The following is a 16192-nucleotide window of genomic DNA, read 5'->3' on the forward strand; positions in this document are numbered from 1 at the left end:
ATACTAATCTACAATATCTATCCCAAAGAGCGACCCAAACATTTAATTATCAGTGACCCAGTTTGTCCTGCATTGTTTAGCTTCCACTTGGAAGAAAACTCATGCTCTAGCTTTTAGGTTGACCTTGAACTCCTCCACTCCATATGAAAAGTTACGTATCATGAATTTCTTTTCCAACTTGTTCTCCATGTTCTGGAATAACAATAACTTTACACTCTTGATCTAATATGACAAATTTCACCAATTGGCTGACCAATTGAAGATAATTGTCTTGACCATGATCTTGAAGAAGTAAAGCTGGATGAACTTGAAAATCTGTGGTTTCTTGCTCCTTAATGTTAATGAGTTCATGCTAAAGTAGCGCTAACAATCTTTATGCTACAAACATTATTCATCCTTAAGTTGCTCAAATAGTAATCCAACATTTAATTACAAATGATCATCCACCTGGCCTGCATCTTTTATGCTTTAAATTTCCAAATGTTTTATGGTTCATCGATTTTGATGCTTTAGTGAAGGACAAGTTTGGCTTGCATTTGCTTAGGAAGTAACTAGTTCAGTGTTCTAGTGAATAATGACCTGAATTTTGCACCTTCAAGCTCGGTGCTTGATGTTTGATTCAGATTAAATGATTGAATTTTGTTCTGCTAGTGCAGAATTGTTGAGTGGTCCAATTCAATGCTTCAGATTTTCATGCTTAAGGCTTTCAGGCGTTTGGACCTCTTCAAGTCTAAAGTGATAGAAAGATGTAATAGGTTTATGGCCAAAGGTGGAAAAAATACAGAAAGTTGCTTTCTTGTGAATTCCTTTCATGTTATGAATAAACTTCATTGTATCTGTTAACATTTGAGCCTCGGTCCCCTGCATAGCAACTTGTTCTCCTTGTCACTAATCTTGTTTGTTTTTATCATCGGAAACATTGAACTTGTGCTTAATCATTCACTAAAACTAAAAACAATGCCTTTTTTTATTTCTGGATGCAAAAACAACATATTTTATTAGTCGTCCCCATTACACTTCAAATGCAGTTATGCAAACGTTAGGAATTTATAACATTATTTGAGGGGCAACTTTCTGGGAATCAGAGAAAGCCCCCCATCTAATTTCTCATCTCTCTCTTCCATGCCCCAATCTTTTTTTTTTCCTCTGCCTACTTTGTTCCTCGTAGAACACTATACAGTTTAGCTTGTTAATATAGAATGATTAATAAAAATAATGAATTTCAAAGCCAAATAAAAACCATACTATATGTTACTGGTTCAAAATATGTCATACACGAGATGTTGTTAGCTCTAAAACATATCATTAAGGGATTTAGGTGAGCGGCCAGGGATTTCTTGTCAGGCTAGATCTTGTTAACTATGGCTTCCATGTACATATTCCGGGGCAATCAAGCTTATTATTTTAACAACTAAGTGGATCATTATTTTCAAGTCCAAAACTGAAAGTAATTCAGATCTGCGCATAGAAGAAATTCAATGTTTCATAGGAATTCACTATTATTGATGTACATGTTTGCCTCGACTCTAGTACTGTGGATCCTCTGGCACTTGTGTACCTTGATTTCCAGGGATGACGTTTCTCTTTTAAAGTCTAGCAATGTTCAAAAAATTGTGTGCATGTCCCTTGCATTTCTAAGTTATCTTGGGATCACAGGAAGGGGATATCCCAATTCCATCTTAAAAGATCCCAGCCAACTCATCTTCCCTAGCTATCTGTGGCTGTTGTTCTGTTGTGTCTTCACCATCAGTTTCATCTCCAGATATGTTCAAATTCTTTTCAACTAATTCTCTGAATATTGAAGACCGGAGAAGGAGGCCAAGTGCAGTTGGAGAAGATGACTTAGTGTTGGAGATTTGGTATGTTTTGTTTTCAAAGACTTCATGCTTTTGGGGATAATTCAGATAATCTGAATTGAAAGTACTACTGTGAAGGGCCAAGGATTTGGACACCTCTATTGGAGAATAGTTAGATTGGGATGCCGCTGTCTGAGTCTCTGGTACTACCTCTGATTCAAGTTTTACTTCTGAGATAGTTCCTCTTGATGGATTTAACCATCTTATGTAAGTACTCAAATCGAAGTTGGTTACAGCATGGATCCCTCTGTACTCAATGGCCGCTATGTCATAAGCACGAGCAGCTTCCTCTTGGGTGCCTATGTTGGGGAAGATACATAGATTTGGTCAACTAGATTTTTGAGAGGTTAGTGAATGAAAGAAGCATATATATGTTTTTGTGTGTGTGCATATTTTTGTTTAGTTTTGTATTCCAATTATAGGCTATGGAGATTTAATTTACTGTAGGTGCCAAGGTAGAGATATTTGTTTCCGAAAACCCTCCCAATCCTTGCTTCCCATCTACCATTGTGGTGGTGCCTGCAATATATTAACCAAGTATTAGTGACTCATCTTTATCAACCACAATTTAGAATACACATAGCATCCAGTCACCATCAGGAGTATCACCTTGCGACACCCCTATACTTTGATAAGCCTCTTGAAAAGCCACTACTCTTTCTGTAAGAAAGAAAAAAAAATAGTCATATATGGGTGAAGTGACCATGGCAGTGCTCCTAAACCTGTCTTATGGACATCTATCTTATTTTATATATTGCAAACCATACTAACAGGAATAAACCTTCAGTTACTTCCCTGGACCTGGAGAAGAGGGGAAGTAACTGCACCATCGGGATCAAAGTCAAGATCACCAGTCTTACTCTTACCTCCTTAAAGTGGCCAAGTACTCCTCTTTTGTCATAGTCTGCATTATCTCTATCTCTTTTTCATAATCAGTGATCTGTTGGAAGTATAAGGAGCATTAGATGATCTGCATTTAAGCATTAAGTAAAGATACAGATCATTATTATTTCATAGGCAATAACTATCATCATACCGGAAAATTGGTTAAAGTTGATGTTCCCCAGTACTTAAGTGCAGCTAAGTCATATGCTCTAGCTGCTGATTCTTCTTCACCATAAGCGCCTGTGGTATTTGAAAGATAATTTGTCTTCTTATAATTGATTTACACAGTCATCAAAGCAAAATCTTGGCTTAATTACACTCACCAAGGTAAACTGTTAGTCCAATAACCAATTCCAATCCACGTTCCAAAGGCAAAGTTTGAACATGAAAGCACATTTATGTGTTAAGATATAGAAAAGATAAACAAATAAGAAAAAGTTAGCAACAAAGCAGTGGATGTTAAAGCCAAAAAAGAGAGGAGGAAACCAACCTTGCTTCCCTTTCTTCTTTTGGGTTATGTTCCAAGAGAGCTTGTCCCATAAGTGAGCTTCAAATCGACCCGTCCATCTATGTCTATTAATCCACAGTTCAACTTAGATTAGCAAATGAAGCAGAACAATTGAAATTGATGATTTGCTCCTATTTGAAACTATAGAACAATCTTTACAACCTGCTGACACCCCGAAATTTTGAACTTCTCTTTTTTGGGCTTGTAGTAGAATTTTGATCAACTTGTTGCTGTGGCAGTAACTGTTGCTTCTGATCTTGGTTATCCTCATATTTAAGTGCAGCTGCTGCAGGCTCTCTTCTTTGTCTCTTGGCACACCGAGATAGTTGAAACTCACCTTCTGCCATGGACATGCACCTCCTGCTCGTGTTATCTTCATTCTTTATCACCATTTCCATTTCTTTTATTGTTATATTCTGCTTTATCTTCTTAGATAAACTTTTTTCCTTCTCACTTTCCCTTGACATAGTGTGTGTAATTTATGTATGCTTATGGATACGTACTTGTTTTAACCTTATTATGTTTTTGTTTTTACTAATCATATGATTGAAGTCAAAAACAAGGGGACGATGATTACGGGGAAGTTTGAGGATAAACTTATCCTGTGTGCCAGCCAAAATCCAAGATTAACGTAATGCTGCCATTTCAAAATATGAGGTCTCAAGGCAACCCCAGGAAGCAAATCTAGAAAATTATGCATGTTTTTAAAGTGGGCTTTTTAAGCTTGAAATCTACTTTTTATTTCAATACAAAAAATAGATCAAAATTCGTTTTTTATTGTTGTTAAAGATATAGAAAAAAAAAAAAAATTATATGTAGTGTTAACAATAAAATTAAAAAAAAAATTGTGTGAAGCAGAAACACAAGTGCTCAAGTGTTGTGTTTGTCCATATGTTTAATAAAGTTAGAAGAAAATCTACCATGATAATATATAAATAAATGAAGTAAAAAATGTTTCTCCTGCCATGAAATAAAGTTATCTCAACAATCCCAAAATTACGTCGTTTTGGGGATTGAGAAAATTAAGGAAGGATATTTTAAAAAATTTACTTGTTTTTGTTATTTAAATTTTATCAAAACACCTTTCATTAATTCTTCAACCTTCAAAATAACATAGTTTAGAGATTGTTAGTTTAGAAGTTGTTGAAGATAAATTTATCTCCTCGGATGGGAGAAACCATGAACCCATAAATAAATGATGTGTTTAAATTCACATCACAATTAACTCTTCTAAAATATAATAATTGAAGCGTGCGCATATTAGCTTATTGGTAGCCCTATAATGTTATTCATCATAGTGCCACAGAATAAATGCAAAGTAGTCAAAATTATCATAATTTAAATATAGCTGAATATTTCTCATTTACGCCATGTCTCCTGGATAGTAGTCTTGAAGTAAAAAAATTACTTAAAAAAATTTCGTTGTCATAGTGATCTTCGCATAGGGATTTCACCATGTTGATTTCTTTACTTAATGTACTATATAATCTCTCTTTTAAAAGGGGAATACAAAGTTCTAAAATTGATGTTAAAGGTTGACCGAGTCAAACGAATTTGTTATTAAAAAAAAAAAAGTGTTTGATTCGTTGCAGACAGGAATGATCCACATTGATTTTTTGCATTTTGTTTGTGAGCAAAAAGGCCCGAGAGAAGATGGGTTTTGTTTTGAGAGAACTTTACTAAAAAGCATATGCTTTTGTGCATTAATGTTTTCTTGGATTCATCATTGGCCAAGATATAATCTTATCTTGGGAAAGAAATGGACGGCATTTCCAAATTTTTAAAAGCACATATGATGATATTCATTCATCTTGTTTATATATTACTTAATAGCTGGGAACTTGTCATTGTTATGTACATGTCCTTATTTGCATTTAGATCAATCCTATGTCTATTGACTAGTTTATTTTAAAGTAATCAAAAGCCAATTTTCTGTTGAAGTCTTATACTTCAAGACCTGATTTTTGAGCCTAAAATATTGATGAAGTAATTGCTTCACTTATATTAATATATCTGCTGTGGTAATAAACTAGCTCTGATCTTATTCTCCTTCTAAAAATGCGGATCTTATAGAGGTCGTTTGTGGTTCTGAATTGTGTACATTAGTTGAAGAAAACCAATCCCCACCCGTATATAATGTAATATGCATGCATTGTGTCAAGCAGCAATATGAATTACTACTTAGTGCTGCAATATTTCATTGGGTGTAAATAGGTCAATGATTTTATCTGCCCCACTCTAGAGTGAAGACATAATATCATAATATGTAACCCAGATATTTCAAATTTAAAAATTTTCAAACTAAATGCACAGATGCTCTTTAGGGGGGGTGATATGTAAATTATCAAACTTAATATTTATCATGAAAATTTCTTTTATTTTATTCGAAACACTACATCAATTCTAAAATTATGATTGATTATTATATGGATTTTATATATATACTTTTTCGGTAACAATATAGATTTTATATTTAAATTACGGGTTTATTGTTTCTCCTTCCACAAGACATCAAATTATCTCTAGTAACACCAAAACTACATCATTTTGCAAGTTGGGGGAATTAATGAAGCATGTTCTAATAAAATTCATATAACAACAAACAAATAATTCCTAAAATATCTTTTATTAATTTTCTCAATCCCAAAATAACGTAATTTTAAAGATACTGAATATAACTATAGCTCCTACGACGGAAGAAACATTTCCCCTTAAATTATTGTATAAATTTATATTTAACATATTTATAAAGGGATATATTTTTCTTATGTTGTAAGAAAAAAATTACCTTATGTTGTAGAAATAAAAGTATAAGTGGGACCCACAGGTAAGAGGAGAGAGAAAAAAGAGTAATGAAATCCAACCTCTTTTTGTGTGTGTAAGAGTTGTTTATCCCATGTAAAATGAGATAAACATAACCCATATATAAATACATCATATAAATACTCTTTAGGTTTTGATCTGAGGGTACGGGGCAGGGTTGGGTTAAGCAAAATATCCACCCTCACTGCCCCAACAATATATGCATTTTAGGATAGGCCTTAAATATAAGGATCTCATAGAAAACCAACCTTCTAACCAATCAACTGAAAAAAAACAAAATGATCTATACAATTTTGGGAGCCATCAAGATCATCAGTCATTGCTGTTACCATCAGACAGAGAATCCCAAAATTTTGAAGATGGTTCACTTTCTAGTTTCGTAAGAGGATTTTTAGCATTGTGGTAGTCCCTAAAGCGCAAAACAGTCAGATCTTGAGAATAAGTAGCAGTGGTGACTCTAGATCCATCTACAGCCATGGCATTACAGCCAGATAAGCCATTAAAGCAAGGCAAGGAATTTGTTTGTACACCAGTGTCAACTTCCCATACATTAACGCATTCATCATCAGGGCCCCCAGTAACTATTTTGTATGGATCCATGTGCAATAATGTTACTGGTCCACAATGTCCATCCAACTCAGCTATCGGTTTTGGTGTTAATGATTCTTGATTTTTCCTAATATCCCACAACATTGCTCTGCAGCATTGTAGTTTTGGTCAGTGCTCATCCATTCTAAAAGAACAACTAAAGATAACATGATATTTCACTAAGATTTAGCCATTTCTTACCCAGTAAAAAAACCAATGGACAAGAGTAATTCATTAATTTAGATGATTAGGAAAAATATCTTTAGTTTCTTTTCTCATAGTCATACCTGTCATCACCGCCGGTGCAGATTAAAGACTTTGAAGGGACAACATCAAATGAATACAGCTTTGATTGATGCACAGCGGCAGTGATAACTTTCTGCATTGTCCTTAGATCAACTGCAGTGACAGAGGAACCAGCTGCCACATACAATAGCGATTCATAGCATTTCATGTTTACAGGTGCACCAGGAAAAGAAGTCATTCCCACACAAAAGGACGAACGAACAGCAGATGATGTAGTCGTACTTGTATCCCAAACCCTCACCTATTAGAAGCTCCATAATTGTAAAAGAGTAACCCAAGTTTTGAGATAATTATTAGATTTAACTTCTATTGTCAGTGTAAAAAATTTTACACTATTAGTGAACAACATCATCTAGTGAAAAAAATGTGCACTTTAAAAAAAAAAAAAAAAAAAAAGCTGCAAAAAACTTACATTGTATGTTAAAAACCTAACCTTAGTTACTATAATGATGCGTCACTTTTTTGTTAACTGCTAGTGTAAACTGTAAAAAATCTCACGGTGAAGATGGACCAAATTAAAACTGAAATTGTTAACAGACATAACATTTTAGCAAAGCCTGATCAGTAACCAATAGCTAAAACAGCATTGAACAACATTTGGATGAACTTTGTCGTTTTTCTGAAATGGTTACGGCAGAATTTAAAGTTTCTAAATATAGGACTTCACCGAAGCATTGAAGCGGAAGAAATATATTCCTGTGGGAATAATTTGAAGCCAAAAATTATATTGCATGTAAATAATGCTTCAATACTGGACAGGAAAAAATGTTCAAAGAGTTTAGATAGTAATTAGCACCTAAGGATGAAAATACTCTAGATCTCGGTTGGCTTATGAAATTCACGGAAACTCAATTTTCCTTTCTAGTTTTTACAGAATATAACATTGCACCTATAATTGCATACAACTTGTTGACTATTACCGTATACACTATGTAGTAAATACTCAACAAATTTAAGAAACTATTAAAGCATGTTAGGGTCATCCTTTAGGAAACCAAGGTACTTGAGAAAGAATAAGTGAAAATATTCAAAAATCAAGTCGATAGACAATTAAATTAACGTGACAGCAAAAAAGACAGGAATACAAGGAGAACCTTAGAATCTCTAGACATGGTCACCAAAAGCGAAGTTTTGTGCCTGAAAAATGAGGACACAAAGGATCTATCATTATAATTGAAGATGACTGCTGCGGACACCTGTACTTCATTATCCTAACATAACAGTGGTGAAAGGACAGTCAAGTAATAGTGAATATTTCAACAGAGCAACTCATACCCAGCAACTGACATCAAATTTACAGGTTTTTCATGCCCATAGAGTGTAGCCTTTAAAGCATGCCGTCCCCGCTTGCCACTTGAGCTAAGAGACCATAGTCGTACAGTACAATCTTCTCCTCCACTTGCCAATACTTTGCAGCTATCCTCTCCCAATAATTTGTTTGATAGTGACAACACTGGACCATTGTGACCTCTCCAGCATCGCAGGCAAGAACCCTACAAGGCAAGGATGAAAACAAACTCAGCATAAGAGATATAGACATGATATACACAATGTCATGCCTCAATAATGTCAAAGGTACACCTTGCAAAAGTGCTTCCAAGAGAAAATTGTCAAAAGTAAATAGAGCTTTCAAGGAGCAAGCGCATATGAATGAGCACACCAATCTTCTTTTCTTCTTTGTTTTTTTTGCAGGGTAGAATCCTTAACATACTAGAAATACCACAAAAGCAATAGAAAATTGAATAGTAACATGAAAAAACTTCGGATATTTATTTTTATTTACTTTTAATCCCACAAAGAAAGAGGGATAAACATGCTGGTGAAAAACAGGATTAAGAATGTGTATGTAGACATGGTGGCCTCATATAATGTTGCTTAAAGCAATACCTTCCACCACAGACGTATGGAGTGATCACAGCTTGAGGTAACCAAAACTTCTGCTGTGTTGCCTCGAAGTAAAGAGAATCCATTAAGGGAAAATAATCTGCAGTTTGATTATTTTAGTTCAGATTACGTCAATTTACCCTAAAATCCATGGAATTTTACTTTATAGGTGGAAAAGATGTTTGACTTATGAAACTAAAAACAACAGACAATAATTCCAGGAATGTTGGTACTAGCCAACAAGCAACCGAAGAGCAGGGCCTTATACTATTAATCTTTCGCTCCAACCTTACAAAATAAATGTAATTTCTAATTATTAGGCCAGAAATCATAATTTCTTATGGATATTGAAAAAACTTGAATTTTTAGTTTACACATATGTATGCCTGTAGAGCCATTTACTTCCTTGACAAAAGGACCCTTTTCATGAATCAAAACAATTGATCAAACTTATTACCATTAGCTGTAAACCAATGATCATATAATAGGAAAACATCATCAGTAGGTTTTGTTAAACTATGTGTATTGTTAAACTTCAAAGCTTTGTCTAATTGGTCCGCAGTTATTAATTTTGGGGTATGATGGGTTCTTTTATCTATTGGCACTTAAAATAAAATAAAAATTGAACTACTTTAATGCATATGACAGCATCCGTGGCATCAAATTTAAAAGAATGAAAGCAAGGAGAGATAACCGATGCAATAAAAATGAGAATTTGAATTTGTAATGAGCAAATGAAAAAAATAAAATACAAAAAATGGGACATGGATTACCTCATAGAGGTGATTCTTGCTCTATGATCACTTAACGTGTGGACAAAATGATCTGTCCCCTTCTGATAGCCATCCAAATTTATCATTCCTACAAGTGAACCCTGGTCAACACCAATCAGCAGAGCGAAAATGTGAAGAAGTAAGTATTAGAAAAACGTTCAAGTGGCTACAACCTAGACACTTCGAAAACCTGACGTGTACCGACACTTCGACACTCCAACATGCATGGTAGAGACTCAAAATAAGGTTCAAAGGATGTGTTAGTTCTAACTATTAGATTTGTTGGATTAGGATTATTATTTTATTGAATTTAATTAAAATATTTAAGATATCTTATGTTTCTTTGCAAAATTGATGGCTATTATAAGTTTAGCTTCATTTTTTGGTTAAATTATTGAATGTTAAATATAATATACACTACATAAATAAAAAATATTATTTAATATTAAAACGTGTCGAAATTTAACATTTTATAGAATTAACGGTGTCCGCATAGGCTACAACTACAAAATTTTCAACCCACTTGAAATAATCACAGAAGAAAAAGATATAAAAAAAGGCGGTAACTTTGCATCATTATAATAATATATATATACCTGTGCGAAGAAAATCCGATTTTTGTGAAGGAGCAAATGGTTTATAGGTTCAACGTGTGGAAAAAAGTCAAGAGAAAATGGGTCAAGGAACTTGAACTGTTGCAACTCGGTGTGCCTGGTCAGATACAGTTCCCTCGCTTTTCTACTAGTTCCACTCGAATGTGAAGAAGGTATTTGTTGATGCCAATGCTCCCTAAGAGATTTTGAATTTCAATTCGATTATTAGAGGAAGAAGAAGAAAAATGATTTGTCGAGAATAGAATAGAAAAGGAACCTGAAGAAGTGTTGCCAAATGGAATCGGAATATGCGAGGCGTTTGAGAGAGGTGGATGTCATCGCCAAATTGCAAACGTCGCGGAGGTTCATGTAGGCGGCGCAGTGAGCTATGGTGTCCTCGTCCAGATCGGATATGGTGGTTTCCTTCGTCGCCGGCGACTGCGACGGTGATGAACCGGCCATTATTTACAAACCCTAAAAGTGAAATTTGGGACTGAAGCTTAAACTAAGGTGCATTCTTTTGATGGGTGAAGAAAAGTAAACCGGAACATTGACACGATAATGACATTTTTTTATTTTTTTTGTAGACAACACGATAATGACATTAGGGTGCGGATAAATTTTTTCGTGCCAGAAAATTATAATTTGTAGGGATAAGTGAAAAAGTTAGGACCCTTACGATCCTTAATTAATAATTAATTATCAAATTGCCCTTCATTCAAAATTATTTCGAAAATTTACCCTCCCCAACAAACATAACACCAATCTGTCCATGTTTGACCGTTGACCACGAAGCCTACCCGGGTACACCATTACCTACCCGGGTAATTTTTTGAAAATTTTTTATCTACCCGAGTATGTAGGAGTGTACCCGGGTAGAGTTCTTGAATCTGGGAAAATGGTTGAATTATTTACCCGGGTATGGATCAGTGTACCCGGGTAAATCGCGTCCAGAAACCCCAATATGTATGGGTTTCGGCCATTGTTGCGAGGTATAGGGTTTTTGAAACCCCAAATCTCTCTCTTACCCTCTCTAATCCGAAACATCACACATATTTCATCTCATCATTTCAGAAAGCTGAATCTTGGTGGGACATTGAGATTACATCTCCACACTCCCATTTTGTGCTCAAAAGTCCGAACCAACCTCCAAACCCAAAACCTAGATCTAATTTTTGTGTGAAAGATGAGTTCAAGTCCAAACATGGTTCCTATAGTTATTTACTACAATGGGAGGCATTTTGAAGGTCCGAACGGTGTCCGATTTGAAGGAAAAACAAAAACGATGAAAATCAAAGTGGGCACTACATGCAATGAACTGAAGGAGAGAATTCTTCAAAAAAATGGGGTCAGGAGGCATACATTCCATCCACCGCATGATAGCCAAGTTAGAGACTGTAGTGGATATGGATACAATATACTACATTGGAAACGATATAAATGATGATGAAGATGTGGAGTTCGTAACAGATGCGTTTGTTGAATGGAAAGTATTAAAATATATTGAGATATATGTTGAAGTTGATGTTGGACAATCTTCATCTTTACCGGTGCATACAACCACTACTGCACACTGTACCGGTCAAGAAGATACAGTTGTACGATCTTCTGCACCTCCTCAGGTAGCATTGGATGAGGATGAAAAGGATGAAGAGGATGAAGACGAGGACTATGTGGACAGCGAAGATGAGGGAGAACCTGAAAGTGCTATTCCAGAAGGTGATTCGTCAGACACTGACGTGAACGGTAATTTTGAGGCTGACATGAGCGCCGTAAGTCTCGGTACCCCAGCCTTGTCACCACTTCATGTCGACCCAGTCAGTAGTGGTAAGTTATTAAATTTGAACATTTGCTTTAGACAATTTATTATTTGTGGTGGTATTCATTCAGACAAATGAGAGTTGATCATGTTTTCAAAATTCCAACCATTGCTAAAGTATATGCTGCACACTGGTTTCCTATTGGCAATGAATTGTTGATTCCATCCGTTGTTGGGCCTACTGTAATTCCGGATGCTCAGTTGGTACGTGCAAAAGGAAGACCAAAGTCTTCAAGGATTCAGAATGAGATGGATTGAGTTGAGTCTCAACCCTCTAGCAGTCAGAGCAGATGTAAGCATTGCAAGCAAGTTGGACATAACATTCGTACATGTCCATTGAGACTAAGACAAGCATGATTACGTATTGTTTTTGTGTAGTACTTTGTTTTGTAATGACAATCACTTTACGTATTGTTTTGTTTCCTTGTACCCTAAACTTTATCTTGTATTAGTTATGTATTGTGTTGTTGAAATGTATTGTTGAACTGTATTCTTGTGTTGTTGAAATGTATTGTTGAAATGTATCCGTTAAGTTTAGTGAGTCACTCGTTCCGTATTGTGCAATCCGAATGTCTACCATACCCATTTACCCCTTCCCCGAGTCAGTTAAGGTTATTGTATTACACATCAATTACCAAGATGCAAAAAAAATGGATTGAACAGCACCTGCTGCTGCATCTGCAACTGGTCTACCCGGGTAACTCGTAATGATATACCCGAGTACATACCCGGGTAGACCAGTTCGTGGTACCCGGGTAGACCAGTTGCAGATGCTGTTTTGGCCATTTTTTTTGAATTTTGGTAATTGTTGTGTAATACCTACATACAATATGACTTGGGGGTGGATTGATTTCGTAGAAATAGGATGCAGTAATCAAGATGTGCGCCAATGAAAGTTGAACATGGATATTAAAGTACTTTGGGTTGAATTGATTTCCAAATTAATTATGACAATATTAATGCAAGGTCCCATACTAATGCATAGAACCAACAAGTCTGAACGTGCGCAAAACGAAAATTTCATTCATTCAAATTTTGAACATTCAGTACAAAAACATCCATGCAATATAGGTAAAGTTCCTAAATGTACCAAAATGACTACATTACATCAAACTAAATCAATGATATGAAACCCTATGGACACACTAATCCGATGGCGTGTCCTCCCCATTCTCTTCATCCGATTGTGTGTCATCCCCATTGTCATCATCCTCCTCCTCCTCCTGAGTATGGGCACCCTCGCCAATTAAACCCTCCAAGCGTGAAACCCTTGTGTCCAACCGTGCAACCCTTGTGTCCATTGCTTCAGGAGCCTCTCACCAAATATAGCATTCCAGCCTCTGGCGGTCTTCAAGGTCTCTGTTGCCATAGGCACTCCAAATCTATGCAGAATCTTCTGCACCAGAAATGCAAAAGGCAATTCAGCCTTCTTTGACTTGGCTGCCTTCCACATCAGTATGCATATGTAATGCCTCCAGTTCACCTGCTGACTGTGAAGGAGGGCCCACAGGATGACAAAGTCCCCTTCCAGCACCTTTGAGTGATTATGCGGGCGCTGGAAAATAATATGTGTCACCACATAATGAAGAATGCGAGTAGAAACTGACAAGTTGCTAACAGGATAATGAGCAAAATGACCGGGCTCAGCGTCTGCCCTCCTAGTCTCTGTAACAATGGTCTCCCGGTTATAATCACCAAATATATGATGGCTGTCTCCATCATATAGTTCTGCTCCTGTGACACCATCAAAATCGAACCCCAGTAGCTCCGTCCAGATAGGAGCAGTCATGATGATATCAATCCCGCAGACACGGGAAGTCAGCTCGCCTTGCGAGTAGCCAAGGTTCTGGTAGAAGGCTCTTACCATAACCTCCGAGTATGGGCACCGCATCTCCGCCAGGTGAAGTAAATGTGTCTGCTCAAGAAGCGGCACAATGTCAAAACGCTCTAGGTTGAAGAATGCCGAATCCAGTGATTTCGGTTCGCAGATCTTCCGGGTCATGAAAAACTTCACGAACTTCTCGTGTGAAGGTATGTCATCCTCAAACAAATATCCGAACGTCAAGTCCGGAGCCTGACTCGAAGCAGCCTGGGGCTGAGAGGATGACGACCCATCGTGACGACTCTTGGTTCTTCTCTCGGAATGGGTCACTGGCAGCTTTGAAACGCGTCGAGAGGTCATTGTGTCACACTATTAAACTGAAAAAATAACCAAAATCAGAAATTAGATACATGTTAGGGTTAGGGTTAGGGTTAGATTCAGGGTTAGGGTTAGGGTTAGGGTAAGCGTATGACATACAAATTGATAAAATAATTCGGACAGAATCAAATGATATAAACGAAAATACAATGAATCAGAACAGAAATCATAACATAATTGAAAAAACTGAAAAAAAAATGCACCTTTGATCGATTTCAATCGGTAGAAGGCAGAGAGGTTGCAAGGTCCGCGAATGATGATCAGAAACAAGACGAATTGGTGCAAGATTATGCCTAAAATCACTCCTCCAGCAGCTCTACTCGGGTACCCCTTTTGTGGGTTTTCGAAATGGGGCTGCTGGGGTATTTTAAAACCCTACCGTCGATGTTTACCCGGGTAAATAATTCAACCATTTTCCCAGATTCAAGAACTCTACCCGGGTACACCCCTACATACTCGGGTAGATAAAAAGTTTCAAAAATTACCCGGGTAGGTAATGGTGTACCCGGGTAGGCTTCGTGGTCAACGGTCAAACAGGGGCAGATTGGTGTTATGTTTGTTGGGGAGGGTAAATTTTCGAAATAGTTTTGAATGAAGGGCAATTTGGTAATTAGTTATTAATTAAAGGTCATAAGGGTCAAAAAAACCTGAAAAAGTTAGTTTCATTTGTTATAAAAAAAGTTATCTCTTGACAATAAAGATAGAGGCACACTAAGAAGAGTTTGGTCCATACCTTCAAGAGCGTGGGTTCAAACTCTCTCGGAAATTTTTTAAGAGATTGAGAATCTTCTTTGACCTTAGTGGAATACTAGAGTCTAATCTCGCTTAAAATTTTTTGTATTAAAAAAAAAAGTTATCTATTAGGTTAAAATATTGGATAAGCATTTCTTGAGTAAGTTATATTCACTTAGCATAAAATGATATTTTTTTTTGGCAAAAATTAGATATTTTTATCATTATAATTTATTTCAGGGTTATATTAATAGTTATTATTATAATTTTTAATCTTATAATTTCAAAATAATATCATTTTGGACTCACCTATATAACTTTATCTCGGTTATCTTATCTGTAGAAATATTTTTTCCTAAGATATTACTGAAATTTTGTCTCTAAAAAGTGTAAATATTTCCAACACATGGGGTTTCAAGAATATCATCCTTTTCATGATATTGGATGATATTTTGAAAGAAATATTGTACATAAAATAAAATTTCAAAAAAATTAAATTTTCAGAAAATTTTTTAAGAGAAAATAAAATTACTGCTATTACTTTCTCGGAAATCTCGAAAAACCTCTCCTTACCAAACCCTGCCTAATTGTAAGAGAAAAGAAGGTGCGAGTATTAAATCATTGTGTTATGTTTATGTTGTTGTAACATGATATAAGCTTTTTTTTTTACTCAAACAAATAGACATAGGGTTCACAATTTTTTATTTTTTCTTTCCTCAACTCATTTTCTCTCTCTTCTTTTATGTTTGTGTAGGATCAAATAGTTTTTTTTATGTAACATTATATAAGTATAACCCAAAAAAAAAACTATGTAACGCTTTTTTTTTTTTTTCTCTTCCTCAGACAAAGAAGAGGAGAGAAAAATCAATTTTATTATTATAATTATATATTATTGTAGTACATAGGTATTTTTTTTTGGAAAGTTATATTTACAAATTTTTTATTTGAGTTCACTTTTCTGCAGTTACTGCAGATAAGTTATCTGCAGTTACTGCAGATAAGTTATCTGCAGTAAGTCAATATGACGTCATTTTGGAGCGAAAATTATGGTATTTTTGTAATTTTAATTTATTTCAGGGTTATAATAGTCTTTATATTTATAATTTTTTAAGATTTCAATACCAAAACGGCGTCGTTTTAAGAATAAATGCAGATAACTTATCTGCATTAACTGCAGAAACATTTTTCCCTTTTTATTTATAAACTCTTATAAACTACATTATGT

At 35.5% G+C, this 16192-nt stretch overlaps 2 protein-coding genes across 2 annotated transcripts; both read right to left on the reverse strand.

Annotated features, from left to right (window-relative positions):
• Positions 1-1679: 1679 nt before the first annotated feature.
• LOC133304780 (AP2-like ethylene-responsive transcription factor BBM1) lies at positions 1680-3716 on the reverse strand. Its single transcript, XM_061504842.1, has 8 exons — positions 3412-3716; positions 3232-3314; positions 3065-3073; positions 2893-2981; positions 2723-2796; positions 2466-2516; positions 2299-2375; positions 1680-2155 (listed from the first exon to the last, which is right to left on the reverse strand). Exons 1-8 carry the CDS (start codon positions 3714-3716, stop codon positions 1680-1682), a joined length of 1164 nt encoding a protein of 387 aa, XP_061360826.1.
• Positions 3717-6119: 2403 nt separating this feature from the next.
• LOC133304785 (uncharacterized) lies at positions 6120-10720 on the reverse strand. The gene is made up of 8 exons (XM_061504847.1): positions 10494-10720; positions 10220-10412; positions 9624-9724; positions 8854-8950; positions 8242-8459; positions 8061-8103; positions 6948-7207; positions 6120-6769 (listed from the first exon to the last, which is right to left on the reverse strand). The coding sequence occupies exons 1-8, from the start codon at positions 10676-10678 to the stop codon at positions 6385-6387; spliced, it is 1482 nt and encodes a 493-aa protein (XP_061360831.1). The 5' UTR covers positions 10679-10720; the 3' UTR covers positions 6120-6384.
• Positions 10721-16192: the final 5472 nt, after the last annotated feature.

This window comes from Gastrolobium bilobum, unplaced genomic scaffold (assembly GCF_033153095.1).
Source record: "Gastrolobium bilobum isolate Gb01-03AN ecotype WA unplaced genomic scaffold, APGP_CSIRO_Gbil_v1 utg34229, whole genome shotgun sequence".
In the NCBI taxonomy this organism is placed as follows: Eukaryota; Viridiplantae; Streptophyta; class Magnoliopsida; order Fabales; family Fabaceae; genus Gastrolobium; species Gastrolobium bilobum.